Source organism: Nicotiana tabacum, chromosome 17, assembly GCF_000715075.1.
Source record: "Nicotiana tabacum cultivar K326 chromosome 17, ASM71507v2, whole genome shotgun sequence".
Taxonomy (NCBI): Eukaryota; Viridiplantae; Streptophyta; class Magnoliopsida; order Solanales; family Solanaceae; genus Nicotiana; species Nicotiana tabacum.
Genome location: NC_134096.1, coordinates 91,953,986 through 91,968,458, shown reverse-complemented (window position 1 = coordinate 91,968,458; position 14,473 = coordinate 91,953,986). Strand labels below are relative to the sequence as shown.

Genomic DNA, 14,473 nt, shown 5'->3' with positions numbered 1-14,473 from the left:
AAGACTATACGTGTCAGTCCGAAAGAGGAACAAACAGAAAAATAACAATATATAAAGAAACACAAAAATAACTAACTCCAAACTTATGGGACTATAATGAGCACTTTTTGTTAATTTTTAATACGGAAATGGAACGTGTCACTCACGATCCACCGGTCGTTGTCAACGATATTATTTCATTTCCTCTTAAATCCCAATTCAGTCTCTGTCTTGGAAGGCTTCCCTCAAATGCCTTTTAAACATCTACGGCATTCTCTCTCCTCAATCACATTTTACTTGCACTTCTCTCCAACAATCTCTCCAAAACCCTTCTTCACTCGCTTCTCTGCTGTAATCCTATCTCACGCGATGGCCGGAACACCGGAAAACTTCTCCACCGACGCTACTACTCCCGCCGTCGCCGAAGCCGACGATGTCAAGTTTGGGTTTCAGCGTGCGGAGATGTACCGGAGTAACCTTGCCGGTACTGCTACTTCCTACGATCGTCATCTGTTCCTCTGCTACAAATCTCACGAGACTTGGCCTTCTCGCGTCGAAGCCGCTGATTCCGATCTGCTTCCGAAGTTACTCTCTAATGCTCTTATAGCTCGTAAGGATGATATTACAATTAAGGTTAGTTAATAACCTAAACTGATTACTTTAGTTAACGGCTCTACGAGAAACTTCTAGACTCAAATTAAAAGTGAGGCGGATGCCGTTCGCCTAATTGATATGCCACGTAATAGGTGGATATTAGCTTTCTAAGTGTGTCACTGGAATAATGATTTTGTTTTTTTTGTGTCCTGTAATTATTTTTACAGCGGGATTGATAGAGCGAATTTAACTAATTTGAGATTGAGGTGTAGTTGATTGATTGATATTGATCGATTGATTATTTTCGGTGATTGTTTGTTGTAGACTATTTTGACGATATGCGAAGTACGTGATGACATGGAAGTATCAGATGGAGATGTTTTGATTTTTCCTGAAATGATCAAATACAGGTAGTTTATTTGTTTGTTCATTTTAAATTCATTTACTTTCAAATTTGGCATTGAGCAGCAGAAAGCTGATATTCCTTGATATTCCATGTATAATGGGATGAATGAAAACATTACTTAATTGTAAAACAAGAAATGAGAAATAAGCATTCATGAATTTGACTCGATTCTATTAGCTGGATCCCAGCTTTTTTATATCAGAAGAAAGCGGTTTTGATGTAGGTAGATACCGCATTGAAGTTGTCCGCATGGCTTCGTTCAAGTGGCAAAGGTTGAGGGACTTGTGACTTAGATTAATGGTTCGGTCCTGCATCATGCGGACTAAGCCTAGTATTTAAGTGGGAACGGGTAGAGGGGCTGGCCAATTATCCCCAAGTTTCGGAGGCTGCTGGATCCTAAGGGTTGGCCCCAGACAGATTCCTCGGCCATCTAAAAGCAAAAGATACTGCACTGAAGTTGCTTTTTACTTTACATGCTTTTTCTTTGGTTGCTTCAATATGTCGATCTCAACTTGTATGCTTCGTCCCAATCAATTCTGTCTCATGGTCAATATTCACGTCTTTTGTCTATGATGAAGGGATTTGAAGGAGTCGGATGTGGATGCATTTGTTGATGATGTGCTTGTCAATGGAAATCCTTGGAGCTCTGGATTGCAGGAGTCGCTGAGTGGTTCTTATGTGTTTGTCTGTGCCCATAATAATCGAGATAAAAGATGTGGTGTTTGTGGACCAATTCTGATTGAGGAGTTTGGCAAGGCGATTGAGTCCAAGGGCTCGAAAGACAAAGTTTATGTGACAGCTTGTTCCCATATTGGTGGACACAAGTATGCTGGTAATGTCATAATCTTCAGTCCGGACAAAGATGGGAAAATTGTTGGTCACTGGTAAGTCCTATTCTTCTCTTATAAAGGAAGACCTGGATGTTGTTTTAGCACTAGACTCCAGATCAATTTGTACTATAATAAGGGTAGTTCATGCATTTTTTAAAAATCTTTTACCTTGGATAACTATTACTATAGCTAAGTTTTTTTGTATTTGGTTGGATGTAAAGGTATTTCACATATGATAATTGTAGAAGGTGAGAGAGGGGGCAAGGGGGATGGTGTTCTGGTGATATTTTTGAGTGCTAAATTGACACTATTATTTACATATTGGTTGAAGCAAGTGAAATAAATTAAGAGTTGTGATACTTTAGAGGAATGGTCAATTTTTCCCATTCAGTTCAAAACATTTCCGTTGTGAAAAGATGTTGAACAATTTAAGCCAACGTGGAAAATGAATTCATAAAGAAATATACACTTCCTAGTTTCTAAGCAGCACGTTAAGGGTCAAATAAAGAAGCTTTGCATTAGACTGTCCATTACAGACATGTTATATGTGCTCTGTGCTGCCTTAATGTAGGTATGGCTATGTTGCACCAGATGATGTACCTGTTTTGCTTGATGAGCATATTGGAGAGGGAAAAGTCATTGAACGACTTTGGAGGTTTGTATTGGTTGTCCTTTCCTTTGTTTCACTTTTGCATGCTTTGCTGTTTTTTTGCCACATGGTGCAAGTTGCAACTTTTCTGTTTGGCTTTTGGAAGATTGGCCCTTGGCTGCTTGAGGAAATATCATGATGTTTCCATGGTCTAAAACTCTAGCAAGATAAATCTTGTTTTTCAACTGTGAGCTTGTGCTCAGTGTACTCTTTAACTATGCGATTTGCTCATACCTATATCATTTTTTGAGGGAGCAGCAGTTGCTTCCTTTTCCTTTGAGGTGGAGCAGGGGAACAATGTTAATACTCTCTCAGTATCACTCACTTACTCAGTCCTCTACTACTAAATTGATCACTTAAGCTCTTGTCATTATTCTAGATGTTGTCTATAGAAATGGATTCAAGAACCCACCTGTTCCAATTTGCTTTGCAGTTTCCGCATGAAACCAGTCACCATGATTCTTTCCATTACTACAGTTAAACTAACCACCAAACTGAAGTGTTATGTGTTCCATACCTCCACGTCTTCTATTTTCCCTAAGCAAATTTCACAACACTAAGAAGTGAGTTTAAGATGTATAGCTGCCTCATTTTGTTCCTATTGCTGACTTTTGCATAAAAGGCTATCATAAGACAATTAATGGAGATACGACTATCGCAAGACAATATAGATCATTTAATGATTGCTTCCATAAAAGAGAAGTTTCATTAATTAACAAAAGGTTGTCAACACTTAACTATAGAAACAAAAAATAACAAAAGGTTGTCTCTTATCAAATTAGGAAGAAATGGTTGTTAGTAGAGCATAAAGGGTATCAGAAGATGATGGATCCCAGGTTATGGGGATCTATGTTTGTCTGTCCCTACTTATTTGGTTGGTGTGCGGTGCCATGCTTAGTGTCGATTTTAAGACTGGAAAGCTTTTGGTGGTTGACTGTTCGGAAAACTTGTTTACTTTTGCTATCTAATTAGGTCATAGCGTGGCAAAGCTTATTCCTTTCAATACTAGTTTTGGACTAGTGGTAAGGTGATCCGTTTCAATTTCAGAAAGGGGATTTTCTTGGGTTAAGAGTGTTATCACTTAGACATTGTGTAAACGGAAGATTTTCCCATTATCAATAAAATTATTTGCATTATCAAAAAAAATCTCTTGGACATTGTTTGTTGATGGTATTATATGTATATCCCATATAATGGGCCACCTAATTTCAGAAACACGCAGCTTATTCCTTAGACTGCATCTCTTGATCATTATGTGGTCAGGAGGGAGACATGTTACTTCTTAAATATTTGTCAGTTAATAAGAGTTATTCTTGTTTAAACAGTCAAATAGTCCTTGTATGAGGCCATATTGTCTTAGTCAGTTCCATATGCTGGATGCGCCTCCACTATGATTGGACCAGTTTCTACGAGGACTTCTTGGGGGAGCCACACCCCTTTATTAGGCCTAATTGCCTCAATGCGGTCATAATATTTGCAAAATCTGATGGTTTGGTTGACCTACATCATGCTTCTTGGACCTCTAAATTTAATCGTCTCTTAAGTTTCGGATGGAGGAAATTCTTTAGCACACTTGCGAAGCTGAATTTGCTTTGCTTTTATTCTAATTGCTGTAATCACAGATCTGATACACTCTACTCTGGTCTTCTGTAGGGGCCAAATGGGACAATATGAGAAGGTAACTGAGAAAGTGAATGAACAGAGGGTTCCGGAAGTAACCAATGAAGAAAAGAAGCCTCTAGAAAATGGAAGCCAGGAGAGTGTAACTGGTTTCAGCTGTTGCCAAGGTGCTGCAGGAGTTTCTTGTTGTAGAGATGCAAGTGCTGAACAGAAAGAGAGTAAGAAGGGGCAGGGAAGAGTTTCAAACTGGTTCGGCAAATGGGAGCAGCGTGAAGTTCTCACAGCCGTGGGAGTGGTTGGAGCAGTGGCTGTTGTTGCTGTGGCTTATGGCTTTTATAAGAAGGCTCGGTGAAATGTCATTGTCTCATTGTTCACTTAGCATCAACTTGGCGCTCAAGAGTTTGCAGGATCTAGTTTTTGTAGAAAGGTAATAATGTTCGTTATAATCTCGAACCATGATATTGCATACATATTGGTATACGTTAAATCTAAGAGTGGAAATGTAATGCAAAGTGTAATTCCACTATGGAGATGAGTTCCTTTGCTCATTCCCAACAAGAACCTAGAAAGGCCGTTAAATATAAAGTGCCAACTGATAGCTACAGGTACCCTTACCATACAGAGATTCTTTAAATTCCAGATGCCGTGGTGGTTTTTATTTCTCCTTGCTTGGATTCAAGGGTGAATGAGATCAATATGGTTTTGTTAGGTTCTCTATCTTAAGTTGGTAGATTCATTACTTCTCTGGAGGCTGGGCTGGAGTGCAGCTTCCGAGTCGTTATGGGCAACTTTTACTTTTTTTCTTCTTCTTGTGAAACAGGGTGATATAGTTTCTTCAGCCTATGCCCTTTGACCACTTTGGAAACGACTCGGAATACTTCTTCTTGATGAATAGTTAGCAAATAGTAGTGATATGTCTGGTCTAAGAAATTTTTGACAGATTTATTTTGTTAACAGTTGCTGAATGTTACAACCTACAAGTGCGTTTATAGGAGGTTTGGCAGATATAGTAAACTTTAGGCATCTTTTTCATCTCAACTGCCCACCTTTGGGAATTGGAAATGACAGAATTCTTCCTCTTCGTATGCATTTCTGGTTAAATAATTGATGGAATATTTGACAAATAAAGAAAGAATCTTTGTTCAATATATGGCAACATGTGAATTTTGCCACCGTAGTTTCAAAGAAGACATCTTATGTAAACCGAAATGAAAACCACGCAAACATGCACAATTTAATCTACTTGTCCAATATGTGCGTTACAAGCTCACCATCCGGCAAACAAGCGTTTTGAGTTAAAATTTTCCACAACCACAACCCTTCCATAAACATCACCGAAAGTATAAAAAAGAATTATCATTACTGAAAAGAGGTTAATCTTATGGACTTTCAGCAAATACTTGCCACAATTCGCTAGACCTATTAATCTGCATTCATGTAGCGTTAAGTCCACTAAAAAGGGAGCTGCATCCTACCAGGAATTTCTCGATTCTGAGGGCTCAAACACTAAGAACCTTCAGTTAAGGTGGAAGGATCTCGTCCACTAGCTCAACCTTTGACTTGAGCATATACTTGTTGACATGATTGTTATTGAAGCGACAAAGATGCAGGACAGTTGAGCAACTGATTTCTGAACTCACTTGTTTCCTGTGCAATCTGTATGAATATCCTGGATCTGTTGATACTATAGCAGTCATTGACTAGTAAGCTATGTACTTGATACCGACATCCAGAGATACTTAAACCATATCCAAATGCGGAGAACATACTTGAGCAGATGTCGTTTGTCTCAAACTTCTGAAAATATGAAACACTTTCAGCATGATTCAGCATAATGTTTAAATTAGGATCATGGCCTGCCTCTCCCATTCTGCCTCTAAATTTCTTAGGAATCAATAGATGTGCTCTTAAGTCTCAGAAATTTCTTAGGAATCAATAGATGTGCTCTTAAGTCTCAGTCGTATCCCTTATTCGCTAAAAAGAACTGGACCTCATTCCTAAAGTCTAACAACACTTTGGCCAGTTATCTTTTTCAATTGTTTCTCTTTAATTGAACTTCTAAGTCCAGCTGCATCATCCCACTTCCCATCAACAGCATACATATTTGATAACAGGATATAATATCCTGCATGAACTGGATCTAACTGGAGAAGATTCCTGGCAGCGACTTCTCCAATCTCTGCATTCTGATGAATCTTGCAGGCACCAAGCAATGCGCCCCATACGTGTGCTCCAACCTGTGAATGCATTTGGTTAATAAAGCATATTGCCTTGTCCAATTCTCCAGTTCGTCCGAGTAAATCAACAATGATTGCATAATGCTTTGACTCTGGCATCATTTGGTATTCATTTAACATCATGTTGAAAAATTCAATTCCTTCCTCAACAAGACCTGCATGACTACAGGCTGCTAAAATTGAAAGGAAGGTAACTTTGTTCGGCCCAACTGAGGAATCTCTAACCATACGACGAAATAACTTAATCGATTCCTTAGCTTGCCCATGAATTCCATAGCCTGCAAACATGGAGCTCCAGACAACAATATCCTTATCATCTGCTAATCCTTCAAAAACATTGACAGCCTCCCCCAAGCTACCACATTTTGCATAACATTCAATAAGTGAAGCCCTGACGAAAGAATTGCTGAAGAAACCACCTCTAATTACATGACCATGAAGACAAGAAGTCAAATGAGTAATCCCCAACTCAGAACAAGCTACGAGAATTTTAACCATCACAGTAGCATCAGGTTGGATATCACTAGCCGTCATATCACAAAAGATTTGCATCGACTTGTAGAACATTCCATTTTGAACACAACCACATAACAAAGCAAACCAAGAAACAACATCTTTGTTCAGCATCCTATCGAATACCATACTCGCTTCCTTAGGTGAACAACAGCTCATGTACATATCAATCAAAGCCGTGGAAACCAATATGTCTAGTTCAAGACCTTTCTGAAAAGCTAGTTCATGTATTTGCCTGCCCTTTTCTAAATTACAACAAGCTTCACACGCTTGTAAAGCACTGATCACGCAAACTGAGTTGGGTTCAACTCCTTTGTGTATCATCTCATCAAAAAGACTTATTGCTCTATCAGTAGCACCATTATGAGCACAACAAGAAATTATACAACTCCAAGAAATTACATCTATTTCTTCCATCATTCTAAACAGATTTCCTGCGTACTCTATGGACCCAGTTTTCGCATATAAATTCAGCAAAGAGTTCAATAAAGGCAGGGGAATTTCAGAACCCATTCTAATTACAAGCCCATGAACACTTTTTCCAGCTTTTAAATTCAGCACCTGAGTACAAGCAGAAACAACAGTGACAAGAGTCACTGGATCTGGACTAATGCCACGTGTCATCATCATTCCAGTAAAAACAGCTAATGCTTCATCAGGCTTAAAGCTTTGCTCATAACCAGTAACCAATGTAGTCCACAAAACAAGATCAGGCTTTGTATATTCCTCAAAGACGCGCAAAGCGTCGTCCATATCTCCACATTTTGAGTAAAACTCAATGAGGGCCGAGCCAAGAAACATGTTTGAATGAATGTTACCATGTTTTATCCCGAAGCCATGAATCGTTTTGCCAAAATTTAGTGTTTTTAATGCTGAGCACGCCTTTAATGCAAAAAGTAATGTGAAATGATCAGGCTTTTGGAATGACAACATAGATGAAAAGAGAGACAGTACTTCCCCATATCGTTTTTTTCCACAAAAGCGTTGTAGAATGCGATTGCAGGTGGCTGCACTTGGGTGAGGAATTTCATCAAACACTTTACGGGCAGTTTGAACAGGTAACAATTCAAAATAGAGCTCAGTCAGTTTAGCGGCGAAGTGAGTGTCGTGATTTAGTCCAGTTCTTATGGTTAGAGAATGCAATTGGGTCAGCAATTTGGCTGTTGTACATACTCTGACAAGCTTCAACACAATTTCCCGTGATCTCATATATAGCAAAAGAAAAACGGTTAAATGAAATAGGCAGAGTTACGCCATACTTTTATTAGCGAAATGTTGCAAATACATTGTTGCAGAAGAGTATGTTCCTCTAGCGGTGAGCACCCTCCACTTTCGATCAAAATGTTGTGATTTCGAGTCACCCAAGAGCAAGGTGGGGAGTTCTTAGAGGGAAGAAGTCGGGGTCTATCGAAAACAACTTCTCTATCCAGGGTAGGGGTAAGATCTGCGTACACACTAAAAAAAAAATTTAAAAAAAAAAAATACCCCCTAAACTTGACACTTTGAGCGTACCCCCTAAACTTGATACTTTGTAATGAGCGTACCCCCTAAACTTGACACTTTTTAATGAGCGTACATCTTAACTATACGTGATTTTAATTACCCACTACGCTTACTTTTTCGGATGTTATTATCCTCCTAACCTAATAAACCTTTCTATCGTGAATACACGCGTTGTATACATATAAATGCTTGCTGATGTGACTGTACACGCTGGAATAATTCGGGTATCCAATTAGAATACCCGACTCGCCTTTAAAATTAATCCCTCAAATTTAACCCATCCCTTTTACCATCAGTTCATTTGGTCGATAACATAAAAAAATTAGGGTTTCTCACCACTTCACTCCCATCAATGATAGAGACGATTGTGAGTGCTTGAGCTTGATTTTGTGAGTCGATAGGGTTCTCCGTTGAGGTGCTGCTAAAAGCTACTGTGGAGGAGCTAAAAGCTACTGGGTTTCTTTGATTCTCGCCAAAATTTCTATTGTTTTCACTCCGCATTTGAAGGTATGTGTGCCTCTTTCTGTTAGGGTTAAATCAAGGCTTTTATTTTTATCTGATGATTTTTGCATGCATGCCGATTAGGGTTAAATCAGGGCTTTTATGTTGTTTGTTAATTTATTACTGTTTATTTGTAATCTTTTGTATATGTATGTCTTAAGAGTTGTTTTTTACTTTTTTTTTATTGCTGTGTAGGGTCCCATGGATACTAAGTATTTGAATTTAAGATGAAAAATTGGTGGGATATTGGTGAGTGAGGTAGGACCTATATATGTTGGGGGTAGGGTTGAACATGTGACTAATGTCGACTTTGATCACTTGTCAATACCAGAGTTACCTAATTATGCTAAGAATTTTGGGATTACAAAGTTAGAAAAAACTTATATTATGAGTGCTAAGGGTGGCAATTTGGTTGAATTAACAAAAGATAAGGATTTAATGGACCTTGCAATGTTATTAAACAATGGGGACACAATAGACATTTTTGTCTCTTCTGACTCATAATTTGAGGAGGTGGATGCTATAGAGGGTAGCCAAATAAGCCATGTGGGTGAGCCTTTTAATGCATCTTCCAGCACACAACAAGACAATAGGGAATCTTTTGTTCCCTGTGGTCCTCCTTTAAATACTACTGCTGCAAATCCAGATCTAGGGTTACCTACTCCTTTGAATACCACTCAAGAAGAGGATTCACCCATAGATTGGACTTCCTCTTCAGAGGAAAAAGAATTTGCTGATGATGATGATGCAGAGGACACTGCTGCTCATTCTCAACAGGTAGAACCTGCTGGAGAAGAAGAAAAAATAGCATCTGGTGATGAATTTGAGAGGTCATTTGATTATGGAAGTGATGTCCATGAAGAGTTGAGGGTTGTTAAAGAAGATCTGAAGAAATATAGACAAGACAATAGGGAATATTTTGTTCCCTGTGGTCCTCCTTTAAATACTACTGCTGCAAATCCAGATCTAGGGTTACCTACTCCTTTGAATACCACTCAAGAAGAGGATTCACCCATAGATTGGACTTCCTCTTCAGAGGAAGAAGAATCTGCTGTTGTTGATGATGTAGAGGACACTGCTGCTGATTCTCAACAGGTAGAACCTGCTGGAGAAGAAGAAAAAATAGCATCTGGTGATGAATCTGAGAGGTTATTTGATTATGGAAGTGATGTCCATGAAGAGCTGAGGGTTGTTAAAGAAGATCTGGAGAAATATAGATAAAAGAATAGGAGAAAACTTAGGAAGGAAAAACCTGATGGATTTTTAGGTGAAGTTGGAGTTGATGAAAGTTATGAGAACATAGATCAGCCCCAAAAAAATATGAGAGACAAATTAGGAGGTGGTGATGAGCCTTACTATGATAGTTCAGATCCAGATAGTTTTGAATCTGAAAGGTTTATACATGCCCTTTAATTGATTCTACCCATGTTACTGGTGATATTGGATATAAGCCTTCTAAAGGTTTGAAATGGAAAGGGAAGGAAGCTGTGACTCAAAGACAACTTCAAGTCCAAGCTGTAATGGCTAGAATCAAGACTAGGTCCCAATCCGCTGGAATACAAACAAGATCTAAAGTTATGGGGAAATCTCCCTCCAAGAAGACCACTTGAATTTCTTTACTGTTTGGATGTAGTATTTGATATACTAGACTTCTTTTTTGTTGATTTCATGGGGTGACTGTTTTAGTTGAATTCATGGGGTATCTATTTTTTGTGGATACTGATGGTAGTACGCAACTTTATTTTGTGCACTTATTTGTCATGTGTATGCCTAGCTGTATATGGATAGCATAGTTTAACTCTATTGTTTGATGTTAAATTTTGACTTTCTTTGTCAAATTACCAGTTATGTTGACAAAATGTTGTGATTGTGATCGGTTGTTTTTATGGATACTGATGGTTATTTTTATATAATTTGTGATTGGCATCAATTTCATATGTTGATAAAATGTTGACATAGTAGTGTCAAACAACATATCATATTGCTTAACTTCTATTACATACTACCAGATAATCATTATTTGTACATGAGCAAAATCAGTTTCCAAAGTAAACTGAAAAATAATAGAAATTTTAGCATTCTTTCCATTTTCGATAGTTTGTTAGTCTTCTTCAACAACCCAGAAATAATAATGTTTGCTTGCTCCGGAAATGGAGGTTCATACCACTGAAAAATCGACAAGAATTTATCTTCGGATAAAGACTATATCCAAAGAATCGTCGTCGAGGATTTGCAGTAGTCCATGCAACTTTTAAAGGAGCTGGCTTGCCACATCTACAAAAAATATTCATCTTCTTTCTTCCAAGTAAAAAAATGGTTGTTATTTGGGCAAAAAAAAAAGAGCCAAAATCTGGGGGGATGGAATTTGGATGGACAAAGAATGTGAGAACAAAGAAAATGCTGAAGAATTAGAAAGAAGACAATAAATAGGGGTGAGAATGGGGTTGTTACCGTTGGGGTCTTCATTTTTGGGGGAAAATGCATTTATTATCGTTAGGGATGGTTCTAGGATTGGGAAAGGGAAATATTCAACTGATGTGGTAAAAAATATACTCCCCTACGCGCACTCAGCCATTTGAATCAATTTTCACTACTATGTGGCAGGTTAGGGGGGTAATAATATCCGAAAAATAAGCATAGGGGGGTAATTAAAATCACGTATAGTTAAGGTGTGCGCTCATTAAAAAGTGTCAAGTTCGGGGGGTCTTTACCTATTCTACCTATATATATACTCAAGTTTAATCATGAGATATTTTTACTTACATATAATACATTGTCCAAGCTGATATTAATGAGTGCAATTGCATAGTGTTGGATTTGTCCATGCCATATATAATAGATCCAAGGCAAGAGAGAATATATTTTGTGCTCTAGAAAGAAGGAATTCCTAGATGTAGTATAATATGGTTCCCTATTTATTTTAAAAAAATTATATCTCCTTTGATTTCAATCTCCATTGCTCATTGCAAGTGTAATTTGGATGTAATATGCAGTTATTCTCCAACCCAATACCTTAAGGTAGTGGGTGGAGTGACCTATGACCTAATAAATCTTTTTTGAATTTTTTGCACAACTAATGACGGACAAGTATACAACAACAATAACAACGACCCAGTAAAATCTCACTAGTGGGGTCTGGGCAGGGTAGTGTGTACGCAGATCTTACCCTACCCCGAGGGAGTATAGAGACTATTTCCGAAAGACCCTCGGCTCAAGAAGACGAAAAGAGACAATATTAGTATCACCAATAGAAACCATAGGAAAAATAATATCATGGAAATGTGAAAGTAGATGCAAAGCAAACGCAATAGACAGTACATAGACACGACACTGGTAAACAAAGGAGTAGTAAGACATAACAATGCCACTAGCTGATATCGACAAAAACCCTACCAGACTAGCCTCACAAAGGTACGAAGTAAGGAAGACTCAACTATCTCCTAACCTACAACCCTAATACTCGACCTGCACAACTTCCTATCAAGAGGCATTCTTCGAAAATTTGAAGCCTCGCCATGTCCTGCCTGATCACCTCTCCCCAATACTTCTTAGGTCGTCCTCTACCTCTTTTCGTGCCCTCCAAAGCCAGCCGCTCACACCTCCTTACCGGAGCATCTGGGCTTCTTTTGTACGTGTCCGAACCATATGAGCCTCGCTTCCCGCATCTTGTCATCAATGGGAGCCACATCCACCTTCTCTCGAATATCTTCATTCCTAATCTTATCCATCCTAGTATGTCCGCACATCCACCTCAACATCCTCATTTCTGCTAATTTCATCTTCTGGATATGTGAGTTCTTAACAGGCCAACACTCAACCCCATACGTCATGGCCGGTCTAACCACCGCTTTGTAAAACTTATCTTTGAGTATCGGTGGCACTCTCTTATCACACAAGACTCCAGATGCTAACCTCCACTTCATTCACCCCACTCCAATACGTGTGTGACATCCTCGTCAATCTCCCCTCCCTTCCCCTCTGGATAACCGACCCAAGGTACTTGAAATTGCCATTACTTGGTATGACCTGTGAAGCCTCACTTCCACGCCCACTTCCCTCGATCAGTGCTGAACTTACACTCGAGGTATTCCGTCTTCATCCTGCTCTTCTTGAAACCCTTAGACTCAAGGGCCTGTCTCGAGACCTCGTTAATACTGGTTCGCGACTCATCAACCTCTTGTTAACGACGGACAAGTATATTCTCTAATATTTTCCAACACGTGTAACTCGATTCTTGTATTTACACGTGAACTGAGTATTTTTTGTTGTTGTTGAGATCAAATTTAAGAGCGGACATGATGTATAGCCTAACCCTCCACCATAATGGTGGATGTTTCAATTAAAAAATAAAAAATAAAAAATAAAAGTAAGCTGGAAGCTAAGAACTAAGGAGTGGGCTTGGAGCAAAGTTTTGTGGTTTGATGGACTGAATTGTAAGAGAGAAGAAACCAAAAGCGACTCGATTTAGCTGAATTTGGAGAGTTATCAAAGTTTCCCTCTAATACCCTAGGAATATTTTTGAATATCCAATTCAAAATCTTAAGGTAAAGGGGCACATAATATTATAAACTCATCATTATTTTTGTGTGTACTAAATCAGGTTCCCATATTATGTTATGCACGCTACAGATGCTACGCTTGAGTATACTAGAGCATCGTAAGATCCCATATTGATTGAAATTTTTTATATAATTTTGAGCAATCCTCGTTCGCATGAGTTAATTTTTGGGGTGAGCTGAGGCCATACAAGGTCCATTTTATTAAGAAAACATGCTCTATGTGGATTCTACTGCTATTGAAATGCACATGCACTGTCATCCTTCCACAAGGCACAAGTTGTCATATAATTTCCTGACTTAAGAGTTAAGAGTAGTATGATTGCAAGTCTTTCTTTGTTAGATTAAAGAAAGAAGACGTAGCAAGTAATTCTTTTCTTAATTAAGTGATATAAAAATACTTAGCAAGTCATTCTTTCTTGGATTAAAGAAAAAAGACTTGTTCTGAAGTGATATAAAAAAGAATGACTTGAAATATTCTTTTTCCCGAAGATGACTTGAAATAACAGTGCTCAACTGCTCTCCCAAGTCCCAAGTCAAGAGATGAGATTAAGTAACCATAACTTGTAATTGTGGGAAAGTAATCATGATTACTTATCAATGGGAAATACGTGAAAAAGAATTACTTCTAATTACACCCCAAACTTTGTTAAAAGTCGAGAAATGAGATTAAGAAGTAATCTTAATCTATTTTGTGGAAAATTTAATGAAGTTGGACATCCCCAAAAACCAAACTTGGCAAATAAAAGTTGAATAAAAACTTCTCATACTTTTGATTTATTTATTTTTTTGTAAAAAAAAAAAAAAAAGCATAGAGGTGCCTTCAGCGTGCAAGATTCCCTAAAAAGTCTTGACATTGATTAAAAAAAAGTTAAGTATTTAATTAATCATTTAAATATTGACATGATGTAACGACTTATTGGATGCTTAATTACTAGAGATATAACCGTTTATTTCGGCGACATGTTCATGAATCATGATAATAGAAAGCTAAGTTGTCGAAATGAGCTCCAAATTAATTAATATCTTAACAGAGGGCATTAGATCTTAGTTTTACTCAAATAACTATATATACACTCTTCCAT

General features: G+C 38.1%; 2 protein-coding genes across 2 annotated transcripts; one reads left to right on the top strand and one right to left on the bottom strand.

Annotated features, from left to right (window-relative positions):
• The first annotated feature begins 207 nt into the window (after window positions 1-207).
• LOC107795657 (altered inheritance of mitochondria protein 32) lies at window positions 208-4,743 on the top strand. The gene is made up of 5 exons (XM_016618332.2): window positions 208-612; window positions 898-983; window positions 1,558-1,863; window positions 2,381-2,464; window positions 4,112-4,743. The coding sequence occupies exons 1-5, from the start codon at window positions 229-231 to the stop codon at window positions 4,428-4,430; spliced, it is 1,179 nt and encodes a 392-aa protein (XP_016473818.1). The 5' UTR covers window positions 208-228; the 3' UTR covers window positions 4,431-4,743.
• Window positions 4,744-5,256: 513 nt separating this feature from the next.
• On the bottom strand, window positions 5,257-8,275 carry LOC107795660 (putative pentatricopeptide repeat-containing protein At3g01580). The gene has a single exon (XM_016618336.2). It carries the CDS (start codon window positions 8,035-8,037, stop codon window positions 6,076-6,078), a length of 1,962 nt encoding a protein of 653 aa, XP_016473822.1. The 5' UTR covers window positions 8,038-8,275; the 3' UTR covers window positions 5,257-6,075.
• Window positions 8,276-14,473: the final 6,198 nt, after the last annotated feature.